This window comes from Lagopus leucura, unplaced genomic scaffold (genome assembly GCF_019238085.1).
Source record: "Lagopus leucura isolate 7727_CA_CO unplaced genomic scaffold, USGS_WTPT01 Super-Scaffold_1, whole genome shotgun sequence".
Taxonomy (NCBI): domain Eukaryota; kingdom Metazoa; phylum Chordata; class Aves; order Galliformes; family Phasianidae; genus Lagopus; species Lagopus leucura.
Window position 1 is genome coordinate 32964113 of NW_024962250.1, and position 21384 is coordinate 32985496.

The window sequence follows — 21384 nt, forward strand, 5'->3', positions numbered from 1 at the left end:
ATATACATCTGTGGAGAAGATTTCACTGTATTGTATGTGAATGGAAAGTAAAGTCAGTAATGTGATTGTGAGAAGACTTGTAACCATTTGCTTTTGCATAGTATACTGCATGAAGTAACTGCTTACTTTGGTTCTAACCTTTATTTGATTTTGTGTGGGACATCCTCAAAGGTTAGAAGAGATGCACAAAACTTAGTTGACTTGACTAATTTTTATTCATCTTTCAGATGCATTTGAAAACTGATTGTCAGTTTGAAGAACTTGCGTGTCCTCGTGCTGATTGTAAAGAAAAAATACTGAGAAAAGATTTGCCAGACCATGTAGAGAAGACCTGTAAATACCGGGAGACAACTTGTAAATACTGTAAAAGCCAAGTCCCAATGATTATGTTGCAGGTGCAGTATTTTCTTGTATGAAGAATAAGATTCTGTATGTTAATTCAGAGTAGTAACTCTTCTTGTGCTTCTGCTTAGTTGCCAATAGAGTATTGTCTTCTCAGATGGTCTTAAGTCAAAACAGAAAGTAGACTTCCTTTTTTTTTTTTTTTATTATTTTTTCCCTCCAGTGGAGGCACCAGCTACTGCACTGGCTAGGAAATGTTTTCTTTGTTTTTCTGATATTCAGATGCTACAGTTAATAATAAATTCAAATCCGTTAATTCTGAAGTAACTCCTGGTTTTGCTTTTCTGTTTTGCTTAAATGGACATCATAAATGCAACTCCCATCAACAATTAAATGTTACACTGGAAAAGCATAAGCATAGCAATTGACTAGAGAAATAATGTCATTTTGTCTACTTCTTTGGTACTCTGTGAGCTGTTAAAGGAAAGAAGACAACAATGTGATAACAAAATGCATTAGCCTGATAGTAGCAGTACATGACAGGCCTAGACTGGCTTCCTGCTGTTCTGAGTAGGTTGTCTGATAAGAAGCATGGTGTGAATGCAGTGCAGACAGTGAGAACCATACTTATATTACGTGTAGTTATAAGCTGTTTGCATATTTCCCATTTTACTGTATTATGCTGAATCTCTCTTACTCCCTTACATTTCAGTGATTATTTTATATTTACGTAGCTTTTATAGTTTGACCAAGAGTGATCATTCTCACTTGTATTCTTGTGTGTTTTTAAGTAAAGTACTGCCATCATGAGAAGCCTCTTTACTCAGAGGTGTTGTTACTGAAAAGCATGTGTACCCAAGGGATGGAGTACTTCCCTTGTGAGAACAGGCAGAGAGAGCTAAAGCTGTTCAGAAAAAAATATTCTGGGGAGATCTGATAGCAGCCTAGGTATCTAATGAGGGGCTGTAAGAAAGAAAGGGACAGGCTTTGTAGTGAGGTCTGTTGTGATAGCACAGAGAGAAATGGTTTTAAACTGAAAGAGGGGAGATTTAGATTTGGTATAAGGAAGAAATTTTTTTACAGTAAGAGTGGTGAGGCACTGGCACAGGTTGCCCAGAGAGGCAGTGGATGCCCCATCCCTGGAGACATTCAAGGTCAGGCTGGATGGGGCTCTGAGCACCTGGTGGAGCTGTGGGTGTCCCTGTTCAGTGCAGGGGGTTGGACTGCATGGCCTTTAAAGGACCCTTCCAACTCAAATGATTCTATGACTCTTACTGAGTTTTGGAAGTACATCTGTCTTCATATTATTTGAGTATATACTTGGAAGGTTTGGTACATTAGTAATTGTGCAATTACTCAGCATTAGTTGGCAGAAATGTAAAAATGTATATATTTGGAGAAAATTATTTACACTGTTTATTCTTGCATATGCAAAGGTGAAACTGTAGTTAGATTATGAATGCTATTGTCTCAGATTTTTCTTTTGGTGAGGAATTGATAATAGACAAAGAAAGATGTTTAAAAATATCTTCTATCTTAGTAGACAAAAACAGTCAATATTAGATATGTATTGTACAGCTTACATATGTAAGCTTCCATAGCTTACATATGTACAGCTTCCATATGTAACCAACATGCTCATGGGTTTCTTGCAGTCGATTTACTAATATAGGGGCAATGCAGTATCTACAGGTATGTTTTTGAGTCTGAAATCGTCCATGCCTTTTGAGGAACATAAAACTCTATTTAGTTTCAGAAATCTATCATTTTTATTTATTTATTGACCTAGATTTTTTTAAAATTCAGATACTAGAGAAATGCTAATGGTTTTATTTTTTTAGGGTCTGAGTGTCATCTCATTGTACTGCAGTCATGAGAATTAGAAGCTTAATGAGACCGTACATTTGAGTGACAGGCTCCTTATGATTTGAGATTTGTCACCCAGAGGTTGAGTTCATCTCTAGCTTCAGTAGCCTAAATTTTTTTTTAATTGTAATAATGACTGAAACAGGCCTCAGTGACTTGAAAGTGGAGATAGAGGGAGGGTACTGAGAAAAAAGGTATGCAAATGGAAACAAAAATAATTTTACCAGAGTACTTCATAGAATCCCATGACCTGTAGGGTAGGAAATCCCCGTTGTTGAATGCAGACTCTTTAGTTAACAATGTTAGGTCACCCCCTTTTTTCCTTTCCTTTTTTTTTTTTTCCTTTCTTTCGATGGCATTTGTCTAGCCTGCACTGTTGTTAGGAGACTTAACTTATTAATTTCTCTTGTTTAAACCATATGTAAAATTTTTCTTGCCACAAAGCTACCTTTTCCTATAATTTCTGGCAGACAAAGCTGCTGCACTATAAAACAAACCAGTAGCTTGAAATCATTCTGACATATGTTTTTCTATGTTCTGTTACTTGAAAGTGCTTCTATAAAATTCATAGTTAGATAATAGCGTTAAGATATAGATCTAGAAGGACGATATTTCTTGTTGCCTTGGATCTTCACTACTGCTGTGTTCCTGCCAAGGCAGTCTGAATTTCAATTGTTCACTAATCTGAAATATAGCTGAACTGACTGTGCCAGCCACTAGGGAAGACATGTGGCCTTGTCACATTGCTCCTTTGTTGCTATGCTGGAGCCAGATGTGTCCCTGCTTCTTACCATCAGAGTACTGTTGCTCTGAGGAGGTGTTTTCCATCTGTGCTAGCACTGCCTCTGTTCAGGTGACTGTACTGGTAGGGAGGAACTGAACCTCCTGCCACACTTTAAGAGGCTATTCCATCTGTCTAGTTGAGAAACTACTTGGTCTTTCTTGCTTATCAGAGGGATTGCAAGATAGACATGCTCCAGAATGGCATGTTTGGTGTGTTTGGATTTTTTTTTTTTTTTTAAAGTGAGTTGGAATACGTTCTCAGATGCTCACAGATTTGGCTGAGACTTTAACCAAGACCTTTCACGTCTCTGAACTTTGGTCTCCTCTACTTCTTGATTTTATTTCAAAGATAAACATTGCTATTAGGCAAAAATGGCATGCCACGTGTGCTTCTGTTTCAAGCGAGCTTATAAATCTAAATCTTTGGTTCCTTTGCTTTTTTTTCTTAAGCACTAGATATGAAACGGTTTGTTTCAGGTTGAATGGGACATTTCCTTGACATGAAACAATTATTTTTTTCCAGATTTTCATTTTGCTGAGAAAAACTGAGGAGATATGTAAATTCAATTAGATTAGGTCTGGTTTTCTTCCCTCTGAATGGTGATAGGGTTTGACAGCTATACTAAAGAATCTGTCTAGGTTCAGATGAAAATGCCTGTCTAGCAGTATGATGAATTTCAACATACCTTTGAACTTCGGGTTTGTAGCAGTGAGAGTTGGTATCAGATATTTGGGAATAAAACTTAGAAAAGTATTGGAAGGGTAGTATCCATATGTGGGAAGAAAAGGTTATCTGAATGTAAAAGAAATATTTCTGAAGAGCTTTTCCGTGTGCTGTATACTCTTACTAAATGGATATCTGCTGTAGTTCTGTTCACTGTCAAAGCTGACCATTTTTGTGAGTAATTCTTGAGGAAGAAAGCCTGGCTTTATTATAGTCACATTGTTTTTGAGTAAAAAGATAATAAGAGATGAAACAAGTGGATTTCCTCTCCATAGGAAAAATAAGAAAATTCTTATTTTAATGTTAATTATATTATCAAAAGCAAAAATGGATGTTTCAGCATTGCAGTTCTGTAACTCTCTACACAATTGGGATAAACACTGAAAAAAACTGTTTTTGAATTACTGTAGGATACTTTTCTTTGCAGCTAAGTCCTCATTCATTACAGAGTATGAGTTGATCTGTGGTTTGTTTGCTTTTTTTCTCTGTAGAAACATGAAGATACAGACTGCCCGTGTGTCATGGTTTCATGTCCTCATAAATGCAGTGTTAAAACACTCATGAGGAGCGAGGTAAGAAGTCTTGCCCAGTGTTGTGCTGAAAAATGGAATGCTTTTTTTTTTAGTAAGATCTCGCAAGAATTTTGCCAGAAGCCACTTCCTTTATTAAAATGTGAGATCTAAAGAAAAGCTTTTTCTACCACACAGTTAAGTGTGATAACACTCAAGTACCTTTAATGATTTATTAAAAAATGATTTTAAAAAAATAATTTATTAGCTTTGTGTCTGTATTATAAACTTTGCTTGCCCAAGATCAGCGCATGTCTTTCCTGCTTTCTTTTTTAACATCCCTACCCCGATGTAAAGCATTTGTTGATCACAGTAGAGCAGCATCTTGGGGCAGTGGTAGCAAGGGTATTAAAATAGAATGAGTGAGTGAAATTTTAGTGCATGTTGACAAGAGTTAGTAAAGACTAGAAAAATGTAAGTGAATTGCTAATATGAATTATTTCGTAGAAAAAAAAAATAAGGTTAAGATCATTAAATTTGGGGAAAAAATAACTGACACTTGGGGAATTAGTGTAACATAGAGGGTAACACAACACTCCTACAACCACATGCAAAAATGCATTAACATTTCTCTTAGCATGTAGAAACTTATTAATATGTAGAAACTTAATCCAATCTATGCATCACTGCAAAACAAAAAGAAGCACGCATCTTTGAACAGAACCATGTTCTTGTTTATACGTAGCTTCTGTCAGAGTTGATAGATGTTATTTTTTTTTCCTCAAAAAAGAGCTTGCTTAGGATGGAAAGAGCTTATTTAAGTTTTCAGCACTCTGTAAACCTCATTTAAGGAAAGATGAGTTTCTGATCTGAGGATGAACATTCCTCTTTCCAATTATACTTGTTTCCTCAGTTAGATTCTTCTATTTTTTTTTTTTTCCTTTTTTCTGGTTATACTTGTAAATTGTTAATCATATCACAATACCCAAGGAGCACAAGGCACTTCCCAAACATAGGGGCAGTCTTTTTCCCCTGAATAACGAAATATAATATGTATGATAGGTTCTGTACCTATTAATTGAAAATAAGCTGCCATGAAAAAAGAAAGTATATATTCTGGGTCAGTTTTATCAGGGACTTTCTTTGTTGAATGCTCCTCAGTTTAGATCCCAGTTCTGGAGGACTTAGGAATATTGTTAAATCTCTATTTGGGCAGTGAACACTGCAAAAAGGTGTACAGGACTGAAGAAAAAAAAAAAAAAAAAGTCTCATTAAAGCCTGGATCAATACACCATACAAATCACACTTCTGTGCACATATAGCCAAAAATAAGTTCTGAAATCATTGGTAGAATTAGAGTTTTAAACAGTTGGCATGCCTTGCATCATCTGTTGTTACTTGTTGCTTAATTCTTTTCTGGTACTGTTTATATACATAGCTGCATGGTTAGGGACAAAGACTCTAATGCCGAAAATGGGAAAATGCCTGCCTAACAGTTTGAGAAAATCCCGTAGTGCACAAAAAGTGAATATCTTACAGTAGAATAAATGGCAATTTTTCATGTTCAGTTTGTAACTCTTTGGCAGACTTCTAGTTTGGCGAAGTTAAAAATGTGGCATTCTAGTAAAGCCTTTTTACCACGTCTCATTTGGTCTGATTTTTTTCTGAACCATGTGTTTCTTTTGAAACTCTACCATGGATTTCTATGGATAGTGTTTAGATCATATAGGCATGCGTCAGAGATGAGTGACTGACTACATCTTGGTGTTAGTTTGCAAACTCTGTCCTGTGCGTTCCAGACCTAAATGTTCAAAGCAGAATTGGTTCACCCCTTCTTTCCTTGAAGGTGGATGAGCTGGGGCATATGGGACTTACTGTGTGGGAATTTCGTGTGAGGTCCTGAAAGCCGAGAGAGCGATGCCAGCTAAGGAGCTAGATTCTAGCTCCTGTCTGCTTTGTGGGAAATACAAACTGCAGATTCTCTTTTTGAAGAGAGGGGCTTTGTTGTTCTATTGTTTCCAAAATGGCTCTTTGCTCCATCTTTTGGGCAGTTTGCATCCAGCTGCTGCCCTCTGTGCTGCGATGGCTGCTGTCTGTATATGTGTATATGCTTCTGTGAATTGGTTTATTTGAAAATGAAAAGTGGATGTGTTCATCATAATAAAAAGAATGCTGGAATAAATCTCAATCTGAAAAATGCAGGCATTTTACTAATCGTTTTAAATCCCTTATACTGCATTTTTAGAAGTTGTTTAACTGTACTTATTACAAAGCTCTTTGTCTGTTTCATGCAGTGCTTGTTTAGTCTTTTTTTGTGTAATTTAACTGTTAAATTTTGGCACTGAGAATTGCATGTTCTGTTTTGAAAATCTGGTTCCTCATGAAATTAGAATAGAAAAGATGTACTTTGCTACAGTGAAACTGATCTTAAGACTTACCCAGAACACCAGTAAGAATCACTCGGCGAGAAAAGATTAATCATTCTTTAAAGTCAAATGAAATCATGCAAATAATTGCAGAGTGTCTTGTTTGCTTTTTTTTTTTTTTTTTTTTTTTTTTAATTGGGCTGCCTATTGAAATAGTCTTTAGTAGAAGTTTCACTGTATACTAAATGTATCACTGTATACTGTATTGGCATGTGCGTGTGGTTTACATATGTGTATATATAGTATTTGCACCTTAGGTCAGACTGGAGAAAATATACACACGTGTATTGTATGTTCTGCAGGTGGCACACTACAAACCTGATAACCTGTGCCCGTTATGTTTTGAGCATTATCATGCAAACGTCTTTTGCCAAAACTCACATTTTTTTCCTATTGCAGTTGAATGCACATTTGTCAGAATGTATTAATGCCCCAAGTACCTGTAGTTTTAAGCGTTATGGCTGCACTTTTCAGGTCAGTATATAACAATTATACTTCCCAATTGATGAAAATCTGCAAGTAGAACTTAACTCTTTGACGTGAAAGTTCTGGACTTCTTTAATCTTGGTTAAGAAAAAGTCATCCAGTTGCACTGAGTGATTAAGTACTAGATGTATGGGTTTGTTTTTTTTTTTTTTTCATTTAAAAAATAAGCTATATTAAAAAAAAAACCAAAACATCACTTTCATGCAGTGGTTTGGGAGTTCATTTGTTAGGCACATCTTGTTGAAACAGGGAGATTATACATTTCAAGAACTTCATAACAGAATAATAGCCAGGTAACTTATGTTCTTTAGCAAAAAAAAACCCTACTAACTTCATATGTTTATATAAAAGTATTTATTTTTTTGAGCTAAGTACAGTTATATTTTCTTTCATTTGTGTGTTAATATTTTTGTTAAAATTAAACATAGATTAGTCCACATAAAACATCTCTTCTAATGTGCATTCCTATGTCTGTGTGCACATACATGTATAATTGAAACATAGCATGAAATCTAGTTTAAAAGAAAAAACGTTTTAATGCTGGCACTCCCTGCAATATTTTAAAAAACAAAAGGAAGTCCAACACTGGAGTTGAGTTTCAGTATTAGCATTCCAGTCTCTTAAAATATTCTGCTCGCTATACCATGTATCTTGTATCATGAAGGGATTATGAAGGACATTTCAGAAACTGCTGACAGGAAAAAATTGAGTTTATCAGATAGTGTCATTCATTTGTTAGTTCATAATAATTTAAAGAGACAAGAGCTGTAAGTAGCAACACTTCTCCATAAACTGCTTCCTGCAGGTATTTCCAGTTTTTTAAAATAATGAGCATTCATCATTTTCAGTGTTGACAGTAATGCTCTTAATGGTAGAACTGATCAGTGCAATGACCCTACCCACTGTTATGTCGTATGTATTGCCATTCATTTTATGTATGTATATGTGTGCATATATGTACATATATCCACATATATATTTTTAGTATTTTATATAGAGTGCATACCTTGAGGATCATTGGAACCTTTTTGGTCTCTTTGCAACTTAACTGCAATGAAAACTAATATACTCTGCGTTGCAAAGTACTTAATGAAGTAGGTGTAATGCCACACAATACAAATAAAATGATATGGTCTGCATCTTATGTACTCTGTATATGATCTATGTGTGTTCTGTAAACTTTTTATATAGTGATTATTTGTAACAGCACTTATAGGTTGTGCAGAGGCAGCACATCTGAATATCGTAGAGCAATCGTTTTAGGGTGACAAAGTAGTCATGGTGCTATGTCTCAAAGTAGTTTGTAAAGCTGGCAGTTTCCAGTGGTGATAAATTTATCTTAAATATTTGTGTTTTATACTCAACTGACGGGAAATTTGTGCTTATGAAGCTGCTTATGAAATACAACAGGAGTTTAAATTATGGTTTGGGGAATTGGACGTTTTAGATTTTGTACGACTCGAGAGTTTTATTGTGCTTTATTTAGCGTAAAACCATGCAGAAGACTGAAATACAATTTATTTTGTAAATCTTGTTCATCTTTATTGTCTCTGACATATCAAGTTCATTGGATGGAGATATATGGCAGTTGTATAAAACACTTGCTCTACTAAATGTATTCCTGACTTTTGTAAATTCTCAAGTAGATTTCCCTTCTCCCTACTGTTCTGCAACATGCATCCGTGAACCAAAATACGTACTGTTGGTTCGATGTCTTGATGTACTCTTTCTTTGTAGGTTTAAAAGAAGTGGAATTGGCTAAAATGTATAAATTCTTTGTTGTCACAGGGAACAAACCAACAAATTAAAGCACATGAAGCCAGCTCAGCAGTGCAGCATGTTAACTTATTGAAAGAGTGGAGCAATGCTCTAGAAAATAAGGTATATCTTCTACTCACTTCTAATTTTCATTGATTTCTTTAAATCATATAAAAGTACTAGAAGAAGCACTTTTTTTTCTGTTTAACAGCTGTTCAACAGCACAGCTGAAGCAATAGTAAGCTCCAAAAGTATTCAAGCCACATAGCATAACTGTACCTTTGTTATTATAAAATGCTATGAGAACCTTGGCTTTGCAACTCCATATACAATTTTCCTCATTGCTATCTTAGTAATTAAAACACTCTGTTCACGTAGATAAACTGTCCAATATTAAATTTCCTCCCTGAGCTATCTCCTTCAAAAGAGAGGGTTCAGAAAGATATGGCAGTGCTATGAGCTGTATTTCTGCTACCTCAGTATTTTTCAAGGAATTACATTATCAGAAATACCAGGTAATAAAGCAGTTGTTTATTTCATTTGTTTTTGCACTTGCTCTCCAAACTTAATGACCTGCAAAGGTTAATTAAATCATTGTAGCTCAGTTAAATTACTGTGAATCTTGCCATGACAGTTTCTGCTTTAGTGCTGGATCAGAGTGAAGTTTTCATTGTAGTGCATCCTTTTGGCATTACTTGTTTTTAGAATGTAGGGTATTTGGAAATTGCTGGAAATCCCACCAGTAATAGCTCTGATCTTGTTAACAGTTTAAATGAATTAAAGTTGATTTGGAGAGCAGATGGTTACATCTTTGATATTAAAATAGAGAATTTCAGAAGAAGTCACTGGTTTCTTACATTTTTGAAAAAGGTTAATGGTATACATAACCATTAAAATAATGCTTTTTATTTTTATTATTTTTTTCTCTCTACGGTGGTGGTAGGGATCCCAGAATTACTAGAACCCTTCTGCAATTGCAGGCACAAGAATCAGAAGGCCTTGAGGTTTCTCTCGTGATTTAAATGAGAATAATGATTCCAGTGTTAGCTCAGTGGCCATTGTGTATATGTGGTTTCTGACTTCTGATATCTTGCAGCAGACTGCAAACAGGGATTCAGCAAGCTTTGTCTAGAAAGTGCATTCTGCTCTTGGTCTAAGACAGTGATCTCTCATGTAAGAGTTTCCAACAGGACCCTGCAGCCACAGAACGTGTAGTTTTAAAGCAGAAGTTAACAGAAACAGTGAAATGTAATTCTATCCCTGGTATATTAGTGCACGGTCTGCTTTTTATTCTGAAGTCCCATAAGGAAATTGTTGAGCTTGGGAGAGGTCTAATGTAGTTTTTTTTCCCATACAATTTTTACTGCATCAGTAAATTTTAGTTTGATCAATACCAATGCTTCAGTTTGCTTTTGCACTCGAGCCTTTTTTTTAAATATAGGAACTACATGAGGTTTAGTTTTATCAGATACAAATTCGTATCTTTAGTTCTTTTTTCCCTTAGTTTGATTAAAATTACACCACTTGTTTTACATCATTGGAGGAAAATAAAAGAAAATAATAAAAAAAGGAAAGTGTTCCCTGTGACTTCCAGAATAGATTGGTTTTTGCCTTTTGTCTTGAGAGGTGCTTCAGCATTTAAAAAGTGCCCAGCAGTTTGATCTCTTCTACATCTAAGACTGTATACACTTTACTATAGTTGTTAATGTCTTCTTTTTCAAAAAAACCAAAAGATTTTCAGTTTACTTATCATTGTGGGGCTTTTTGTTGTTCTTCTTCTTTTTTTCTTTTCTTTTTTTTTTTTTTTTTGTACTTTTTCACTTCCTGCTTTGTAGACTTCTTCCTATTCATAATAAAGAATTGAATCACTGGAAATCCCAAGACAGTGCCAACTTACCAGAATAACCAGAATAACCACATATCATATATCTGTGAGTTTTCTAGTGAAGAGTACTAAAATGATTTGTAACTTCATTGTTCTCCTTGAGAAAAAAAAATTGCAAATTGAAAATTGCACTGAAGAAAGACAGCGCAAAGTAGCTTGGCTGGTGAATATCACAGAAATTCCAGCCCTGTTGAAATCTTGTCCCTGGTTTCTAAGGGTCAGTATTTTGTTAGGGATATTCACTGTGATACATATGGTGGGGGAAGAAGAAATTGCCCAATCCCAGTCACCACATTGAGATATGTCCCCAGCAGTGACGTGGGGGCATGCAAGCTGAAAGTCTTCGAAGCTGCAAAGGTTGTGCTGAGTTATAAGTTTGGCATTTGAACAGTGTTAGTAGCAAAAAGCAATTAAAAGCTGATCAGATTTAAAATCTTGGATCATAATCATAGAATCATAGAATCAGCAAGGTTGGAAAAGACCTAAAAGATCATCCAGTCCAACCGTTCACCTATTCCCAATAGCTCCCACTAAACCATGTCCCTCAACACAACATCCAGCCTTTTAATGTTGTGGAACAAATTAAAACTTGGTGTTTTGGTCACTGTGATGGGACAGGCTTTGGCCCACAGGTTTTGTGCTCTTGGCACTGGAAACAGATGAATTTCAATTGGTTTTCTGGATTTTAATATAATTTTCTGCCTTTGTCCCTTAAGTTTGTCCCCAGTCTTAAGGAAATGCAGTATAAACTCTTCTTTGTTTTTTTAATGTGTGACTTAAAAATGGGACCTGTCTACCCTAATCCAGTTCTTTGTGGTGTAAGAGGATTTCTTCCATTCTTTTTTAGTAAACAATAACCAAAAGAATGGCTTTATTTGGAAAACTGCTGAATAAGAACACACTTTTTCCTTGAGATATTGCAAATACGGCACAATAAAGGAAGTCAGTTGTTGATGCAGTTCATAAATGGATGCTATGTTTCCATTACCCTGTTTCTAATTTAATTACCCTAAATTCCAAAGATTATGCCAAATATAATTAGGAAACTGTATTTACTTAGCATTAAAGACTTTTTATTCGCAAATTACCACCAAACTGCAATTACTGAGTTAGCATTGACAGCTCTGTATGATTAAAGACTGCAAGACATAATTCTGTTTTTCTTATGTTCTGTAAAAGCGTGTGGAAAATTTGAGCACAAGACAAGCCCACATACTATAACTTGTTCAAAAATGGAAATGTAAAGCTGGTGACACAGAGTGTAACTGCCTGATGACTGGGAGGCCTGGGGAGGAAACAGTGAGAGATGAGGAGTGTAAGGATCACCATTGACTAAAGAACGCTGAATCATTGAGGAAAAAGAGGATGTAAAAATTAAAGTGGCAACCCAGCAGATCAGAACTATGTGGGAGGCAGGCATACTGATTTAAATTTGCACTTACTCTTGGAAATTTTGTTTAGTACCTAGGAATGCATTACTTTAGCCTCAGGATTGTTTCTCTCTCTGTACTGGCAAAATTAGCCTTGTCTCGTTTCTTTTGAACCTCTTCTGCTAAAGTTCCATGTATGGGAATTGTAGTTAATGTGTTTATATACATATGTGCTATGCTATATTGAAAGTAGATAAACACATAATATGAAGTATGGTATCTCTCTATTTCTGGACCCCTTTTCAGTGAATGTGCTGAATGCATGTGGACTCTGACAGTCTATTTTGTCCACTTTAGACTAGTATAGTGATCAAAATTACTTATTAAATAGTTTCTTGAGCCTAGGAATGTAGTGACATACAAGTAATCCTGTGGTGTCTGATTAGAGGGCAGTTAAATTCTACATTGGTGTTCACATCAGGGGTAAAAACTTCTGTGTATGTGCTGAGGGAGTTAGATCCTGAGAACACGAAGCATCCAAGTAATTGGTCTTAATGTGGAATGTTTATCAGAAGATTTTAGTGGGTCGAGAATGGTACTGCTTCCTATCCACATGAAGATCTGACTGTGGAACTAATCAGTATGTGTCCAAATGTTATCCAAATGTTATTTTGGGTTGTTTATTTTCTACATTTTTGTTGCTTACTAGTGTTGCCTAGGGAAAATGAGATTTAAAAAAAATAATGGAAGCAACCCACCACTACCCTTCTCCAAACCACATTAATGAATGGAGCAGAAAATAGTGTGTATCTGCAGTAACAGAGATATTTAATGTATTACTTTCATCTCCAAGGAGATATAATATATGATATTCTTGTAGCAAGGCTCATGTTTTAAAATCAGAATGAGTCACTAATGAATGAATTCATAAAATGTCAATACAGAGAGAGAATATAATCTGCAGTCTGTCTCTGTAGCTATTGGCTCTCCTAGTAGACACACTGGGTTTTCTTTCAGATGCATGAATCCTTTCTGTGTTCACTTGTCTCAGGAGTTTTCATCACCGTGACATTCTGTGAAGCCAAACCAATCCCATTCAGGCAATTTTTTACTGAAATTTCTACAGATCAGAATAGATAGGAATGGATGGGGAAGATGAATGCTTTCTTAATTAGCAGTGTGTGCAGGGCTCAGATGGTTTCTTCCAAACTCCAAGCCACAACCAAGTCAACAGTGGTTGTTGCACTATGAGGCAGTCATAGTTCCACAACACGGTTACAACCTAAATAAGATTATGCTTGGATAAGTTCTGTTCCTGTTTCTGTATCCCATCTGTGCTTTTATCATCCCAAATTGCACCAGTACCACTCTGTGGAAGTGGAGAAGTAGCTATCCAATAGCTAGTTTTGTTCATCTTTGTTTACTTTTTGTTCATCTTTGTTTACTTTTTGTTGTTGTTCTGTTTGTTCCTTTATTTATCTATTTATTTATTTTAAACACATAGAGAGGTTTCCTTAGGATCTCATTTCTTTCATGGATGTAAGGTAGTTTACAACAAATGAAGTTATAGGTATTTTTAATAAACTCTGGCAGGAGTAATTGTAGAATTTTTTCCAGGTGGCCTTGCTCCAGAATGAAAGTTTGGAAAAGAACAAGAGTATACAAACTTTACATAATCAGATTTGTAGCTTTGAAATAGAAATTGAAAGACAGAAGGAAATGCTACGGAATAATGAATCTAAAATACTTCACTTACAGGTAAGAAATTTAGAATCTCCCCATTAAAGCAGAAATGGTAGTAGCTTCTGTACTGTACGTTTACACTTGTGAAGTGAGGTGTTGTAAGTAAAAGGGGGCAGAGTTTAGCTTATTGTAAAGCTTTTCTGATTTTGTTTTATTCTTGTCAGCAGCTGACTTGTGTTGTGTTGCATGCTGACAACAGTTGGAAGAAGATACTTCACTAGAGCACAGCAATTGCCTAGGCTGGGTTAAAATGGAGAGCCCCATTTAAAAAAGGAGAATGATAAAAACAAAGTTACAGATAATATCTGAAGAACAATTGTAACTGCTGTCAAACTAGAGGGAAAGATCAGCATCTTAAAATTGTCATATGCTTAATACATTTAGCTATATTTCTCTTTTTTTTGGTATTTTAAGAGCTACTAATTAAGAGTGAAATCAATCTGATGTCGAATTGTTCCCAACCTAGCACAATGCATTTTAATACACTTTATAAAAATCAGTATTTTTGTTATCCTTTGAGCTTTCTGAGGAAAATATGTCCATATATTCCTTTGCCAATAGGTGTGAGCTTCTTTTTCTGTGGTCTGAATCACCTGGCCACAAACCAGCGTTAAAGTAGAAGTGCTCTGGATGCACAAGCATGATGCTTGGTCCAAGCTGGCATACTTTGCAGACCTAGCTTGGAACTCGAATACTGGGAAATTGTTAATGTCCATGATGTGGACTGCAGCTAGGGAAACCTCAGGAGATATTTAACAAGCTTCTGTGAAGGTATTGCCTACACATTACCCTAGTATATCTTCTGCCACAATATCAGATATGTTTTAGCATCTGCTTTAAAGGAAATTAAATGAAAGTATTTCCTTCACTTACTGTTCATTTTGCATTTGAACTAAAGGTGTTACAATAGTCAAGAAGGGCTTAAGTCTCCAAACTACTGCTTAAGTTCTGCAGCAGTGGGGAGAAATCCTTACAGCACTTAATCTTGCTGTGTTCTGCTCACATAGTAACCAGTCTAGCTTGCCTTAGTCATTGTTGCTTGGTTTGATGATAGTTTGGGATCTGGCTGCATGCTTACAGTTTTTTATTCTGACACTGGGAAGCTAATCCATGTATGTATTGATATTGCCTACTGAATCTGCCTGGAGGTAAGTTAATTTGTAAGCCTGACATTTGCTGTCTCAATAACCACTGACAAGAAGTAAAATAAAGAAAGCACGATGTAGTTTTTCATGATTCTTGCTGACCGATTGCTGGTTCCAGTAGCTTCACCAAGAGAGGGCATGTGATCAGCTGTTATTTTGTGGAAAGGAGCTTTCACATCCTGTATCTAGTCATTTTTATGAGCATATGAAATCATAATAGTAAGCCAAGCCTTAAGCTGAGTGTGGACATGAAACATGTAAGACAAAAGGCATAACAATCTTATGAATATAAAATCATGTAATAGGTAGTACGTTTCTTCAAAGAAGGGAGGATGCACAGTTTGTTCCTCCAGTCAAAGTTGTACTTGTTACTCCTTTCCTGGTGTGTTCTTTTGCCATTCAGTTTTGCTCTATCACTTGTGTCCATTAGGAACATCTGAGAGAGAACTGCAAATATGGTTTTCTTTAGATTTCCTCATGAAATTTGCTGAATTCTTTTAATAAATAATGATGCTAAAATTCTGAAATAATATATTAAAAATACAAACCAAAAAACCTAGATGAAAAATCAATATCCAGAAGAACCCTGAATAGGTTTTTCAGGGATATTACTCTGGATTAATGATCTGGAGAGGTCAGTTGCAGAAATAAAAAGTTCGCTCGGAAAATTGATACCTACTTGAAAATTTATGAGTACAGTGTGAGACATCTGTGTGCTTTCTAGTGGCATAATTAGAGAGAGTGAAATTCTCCACTTCTGCATTAAATTCAGATTAATACATCAGTATCTCCTAGCATGAGGGAGACTGTGTCCCTATTGGGTAAAACGATAGAGATCCCTCTGCTTTAAAAACAAACATGGAATACAAGCCTATTTGTAATTATTCTGTATCTTTTGAATTTATGTGAAGAGGTGGAGGAGATAAAAGGCTACACATGTCAAGCAGAAGCTTAAACTGCACATTGGTTGTATATTTACAAGGCAGAACATTGCGCACGTGTTGATGGAGAGAAGTTGGTCCCTGGTGGCAGCTTCTGAAAAACATTCTCCTCAAAGGAAAAGAGCTTACAACTCTTCAGCACCTTTGAAACTTTCCCAAATTGTCAAAGAATGTGTTTATTTATTTTGTTTAGTACTGTGTTAATGTTAAGAGTGCCCAGTCAGAAATGAGGGCATCTCTGTGTGAGGTACTGTATAAATCCTTAAGCATGTTATTGTCCTTGCCTTGGAGAGTTCATGGGTTGTGTGAGTACAGGGAAAACATCAGACTTACACATCTTGCATTTATTTCTGCTTGTTAACTGCGAACTAATGACTAAGTCCCATGGCTCTGGTCTCAAGGTGTTCATTCATGCCATTCCATTGAGTGTTTCCTTTTGTATGTATAGCAAACAGCTGTTTCCTAATTTATTTTCTGATGGTTGTAAGTCCAAGAGAAAGGATGTGACTGTTGGTAGCTAATGATCATTATGTCCAGGAAAGTTGCTCGATCTGTTTAATGGCACCATAGTCATTGATTTAAGATTCAGGACACAGTTTTCCATGACAAAGTCCTAATTTTGCAAGTGATATATATGTGTATACATAAAAGCTTGTTTTAAAACACCAACATAGAAATAAATGGTTAACTTGAAATATATTGGATTACTTAGTGGGCTTGGGTCACAACAGAATAGAACACTCCAAGACGAACATGATTTTGCTAGCTGGCTTGTCAAATTGACAGCCATCAATTAATCATTACAGACTTTTGATATAACTGAAACCACATGATTAAAAATCAAATGTTTAAAAGGGGAATTGAAGGTTTTGTGAGGCAAAAGGGTTTTCCCCATCAGTGGGGAACATAGAATCCACATGGTTAACAAGAATGCAAATGCAAACTAACTTTTTTTCTCGTTTTGTACTCAAACATAATTTTTTTAAAGAAGTGAAAAGTAATTTTTGCACACGCTGGCACTGTATAATAATCAACTGTAAAGTTAGACTTGGAATTTAACTGTAGGTGGTAGCAAAAGTAGTTTCTTGACTCAAATATTTCTGTTACCATTTGAACTTTATAACTGACTATGGGGTTCTGGCTAAAATTCCTGCTAGTCAAAATTAGCCATGATGAGATTAAGTACTCTGTATTTCTTATGTCAGATTTGAGGTAGACTGGGGGGAGTATTTTGTCCCTTAAAATATACTGAGGTGCTTGCAATATTCCTGTTTTTGGAATACTAGTCTTTTTTATATATATAAATATATATAAATAATATATATAATATCTGTAACATTGTAATGTTTTATCAGTTGTTTTTTTATTTTGTTTTCTTAAAAACAAACAAAAAAACACAAAAACAACTAATGAACTCAGTAAGCAAGCACCTTCAGGACATGTGGTTTATTGAATTTAGGAAAGGTGGGAATTTCAAAAGGGGTTAAGGGAGTTAGCAGTGCTAGTTCTGCTTATGCTGTGTAGAGCTTTTACTCCTAATGATATGGGCACAAACTGACTTAGGCATGGATAACATGGATAGGAGCTTGTAGTTTGCTAATGCCTGTGTCTGCACGTATTCATACTCTGTGTGGAGAGAAAGAGTGCTGATGGCTTTCCTGAGGGGTGAGTTAATTTGCTTTTGTCCAGTGATAAAAGCATGCACGCAAGCAGCCACTTGATTCACACCATGGTAAGTTGTGCCCATACTATGTTACTTAAGTACTCTAAAACACCCAACAAATACCAGCCTGTAATACCAGTGTAGAGGCATTTAGAATATTGGTCTTGCATTGAAAATCTTTTTTAAAAAGTCTTTAGAGAAAGGCACTCTAACAATCCTGCTTTGAAATATTTGTGTTGATAATTCTGATAGTGCTCCAATTTTTTGTTATTTCAGTATTTGTAAATGGAACTTGTTTATATTGGAAATGTATCTTATAATGAATACACAATCTTTGTGTATTCTGCATGAGTTATGTCTTTTTGTTATTTTTTTTCTTGTAACTCTAACTTACTGTTTCATAAAGCGAGTGATAGACAGTCAAGCAGAGAAACTGAAAGAACTGGACAAAGAAATCCGTCCCTTCAGGCAGAACTGGGAGGAGGCTGACAGCATGAAGAGCAGTGTAGAATCCCTCCAGAATAGAGTGACTGAGCTGGAAAGTGTTGACAAAACTGCAGGGCAAGGAGCTCGCAATACAAGTAAGTGTAAGCACAATGGACTGAAGTACTTGGCAGTGCTGCAGAAGGAAAAAGGATATCCTTTGAATGCCAGTTTTGTTATCATTTTCCTGTGGAAGCATCAGTAATTCTGATTCTTGTGATTTGCGTATAGGAAATGATACAGTCACTTCAGTGTTGTGACAATGATTCCAAACTGGTTCTTAAGGCTTAATTCTTTTATTTTGTTTTCTTGACCCTTCTCTTGATTACAATATTATAATTAATTATAAACACTTTTTGAGCTGATCTTTGAAAGCCAGTAGCTTTCAGCATCTTCTTTAAATGCATTCTCAGTGTATTGAGACATCATTTTCTATCATTTGTTCTCATCCATGAATAGATTAGCATCAGTATTATCCAGCTGAAATGACCTGCTCTGCTATCTGTTACAGAATTGTATTTGATCCAAAGAATTACTATGAGATGTGCTTGGGCATTAAGGTTGTTGTCATACTTGCTGAATAGTATACATCATATATAAGGGTTTAAATAATAAGGCAAAAGAACTTAACATTTAAATGGATGTGTATAAAACAAACCTGCCTCTCAATATTGCATGTTGATCAATTTTGTCAGTGTGCAAAGAGTAACACATTACTTCTCATGCTGGGGAAAAGGAACAGCCTTCCTCCCAAGTAAGTGACCATATAAAGCAGAGCTAAGCTTGAATTTTCCATTCTGTTATCGTGTACTTTAGCCAAGGTAACTACTACACTTCTCAGACAAGCAGAGTGTGAGAAGAATATGTGGAGTAATTGGTGGGTGAAATTCCCTTTGAATTTCAGAACTGTGAGTCCTTGCAAGGCTAATAAGCTACAGATTATGCTACCAAGTATGTTCTCAAAATACAGAAGCCTCTTGCTCACTGGCCAGACAAAATTTTAGATGATTTGAATAGTTTACTCATGCTGAATGCATCATTAACACCCACACGTGTAACAATCCTAATTAACCTAGTTTCTAGCTGGCAAACTATTGGCAGTGGAAGTTGTTTCAAAGGTGACCATATGTGGTTTGGTTTTTGGAGAAGAAAATGTTTGTGTATTAACTAACAGTATTGATGATCAATTTTTAAAGTCTTTAGAGAAAAGCCCGTTTTCTTACCCCTCATCCTCTCCATTTTCTAACAGGCATGCTAGAGACACAGCTCAGCAGGCACGACCAGATGCTGAGTGTTCACGACATTCGGCTGGCTGACATGGACCTCCGATTCCAAGTTTTAGAAACTGCTAGTTACAATGGAGTGTTAATTTGGAAGATTCGAGATTATAAACGTCGGAAGCAAGAGGCAGTCATGGGGAAGACTCTGTCCTTGTACAGCCAACCCTTTTACACTGGATACTTTGGCTACAAGATGTGTGCCAGAGTTTACCTTAATGGAGATGGCATGGGCAAGGGGACGCACTTGTCGCTGTTTTTTGTCATAATGCGTGGAGAATATGATGCGTTGCTTCCTTGGCCATTTAAACAGAAAGTGACTCTCATGCTAATGGATCAGGGTCCGTCTCGGCGCCACTTAGGAGATGCTTTCAAGCCAGATCCAAACAGTAGCAGTTTCAAGAAGCCAACTGGAGAAATGAACATTGCGTCTGGCTGCCCAGTCTTTGTGGCTCAAACTGTTCTAGAGAATGGAACGTATATTAAAGATGATACTATTTTTATTAAAGTCATAGTGGATACGTCGGATCTACCAGACCCCTGACATATGGTCGGGGAGGCAGATTAAACAGAAGACAACTCCATTTGGGGGTTTTATATCAGTTTGTCTTCAATCAGAGGTCCTAAAGCTCACAGAACCACCTTGTGGAACAGATGGAAGAGTTTGAAGGCGTAACTGCATAGGGTCCAAATGAGAAAGTAGCAACACATTAAGAAATCATACCATGGTGTATTTTTTAATAGAACTAGCAACACTTAAAACTCTGAAGAATCACTTATCCCTCATGAGGATAATGATTACGGTCAGAGAGGATTTCTGTTTTGTTTTGTTTTGTTTTTAACTTATTAATGATCTAGTCCATTGGAGGTGAAAAGACATATACAGTATGTGCTGAATAAATTACTGACTTTTATTTCTTTAAGCTAGAATACAAAAATACATTCACATGTGGGCTAGCTGGAAATTGTCAGCATGTTAAAAGAAGAAATGAAGTAATGTTGCGATTATATTATTTGAAAAAACTGAGGTGCAATCTTGTCTGAAATATAGTATATTGTCTTTTTAAGGCCTCATCTGGTCTCTGTTTTAATAATTACTTTGTAAGAAGATCTTGGAAAAGTATCCATGTCTTCTCGAAAGTATCTGAATCAAAATCATATTTTTATTTAAAGTTCTATTGTTACAGAAAACATTTTATTTTAAAACTGTTGATAGACTGATATTTCTTGGAAGAAAAATAGAAGAAATCAAACACTGGTTATCACTTGTGATAGGAAAAAAAACTATTCAATTCTGTTATTTCTCTTTAGAAATGTAAACCTACAATATATGTCGTAATTAATGACACTATTTCAAAATTAAGGAAAAATCACTCATGGATGCTGTGCATCATTATCAGATTTATAATTGTTTTCACCCTAAAATAGGGCATTTGTTGAACTTTGGAGTTCTAAACGGAATCCTGTACAGTTTTTAAAGTTCTGCCCCATGCTTTCCAATCAAGCTATATATGTTGCAAATTATGCTGTCAGCAGTATATAGTATTTTCAGTATTGGGGAGGAGGATTAGTGCTGAAAAAGCCTATATGTTTGTTCCGTACTAGCAGCCATTGCTTCTTAAGGACAGATCAGCCATGTCTTAATACAGTGATGGTGGCTTGCATGCATACATGTGCCTTAGATGTGCTGTGCTGCTTATAAACCATAGCTTTTTATTCAGATTAATTCTGATATCTGAAATAGTAGTTTAATTGGACTTCAGGCATAATGTTTAGCCTTGACTTCAAAGCCCTTAGGCACCTCCTGGTGTTCCAAATACAAGCCAAAACCCATTCCTTTGGCTTTGGGAGCTTCTGTGGCTTGGCCGTGGCAGAATCCGCTTTACACAGGTGCCAAAACGTTATGCTCAGTGCTCCTATGGAGCTTGGACTAGGCAGTCTCCATGGCCAGCATGAAGGAGGGCGACATTTTTCCTCTAATGC

General features: G+C 36.0%; 1 protein-coding gene across 5 annotated transcripts in view; it reads left to right on the forward strand.

Annotated features, from left to right (window-relative positions):
* The window catches only part of TRAF3 (TNF receptor associated factor 3), a 62833-nt gene extending 42380 nt beyond the window's left edge, over positions 1 to 20453 (forward strand). For 3 of the 5 annotated variants that reach the window (XM_042864098.1, XM_042864114.1, XM_042864107.1), the window contains 7 exons: positions 228 to 395; positions 4207 to 4287; positions 7050 to 7124; positions 8925 to 9017; positions 13767 to 13907; positions 18048 to 18222; positions 19374 to 20453. In XM_042864098.1, coding sequence (XP_042720032.1) covers positions 228 to 395; positions 4207 to 4287; positions 7050 to 7124; positions 8925 to 9017; positions 13767 to 13907; positions 18048 to 18222; positions 19374 to 19945 — 1305 coding nt within the window. In that variant the 3' untranslated portion in view covers positions 19946 to 20453. The remainder of the gene's footprint in view (positions 1 to 227; positions 396 to 4206; positions 4288 to 7049; positions 7125 to 8924; positions 9018 to 13766; positions 13908 to 18047; positions 18223 to 19373) is intronic. The other 2 variants (XM_042864123.1, XM_042864132.1) reach the window with 2 other exon arrangements.
* The last annotated feature ends 931 nt before the right edge of the window (positions 20454 to 21384 follow it).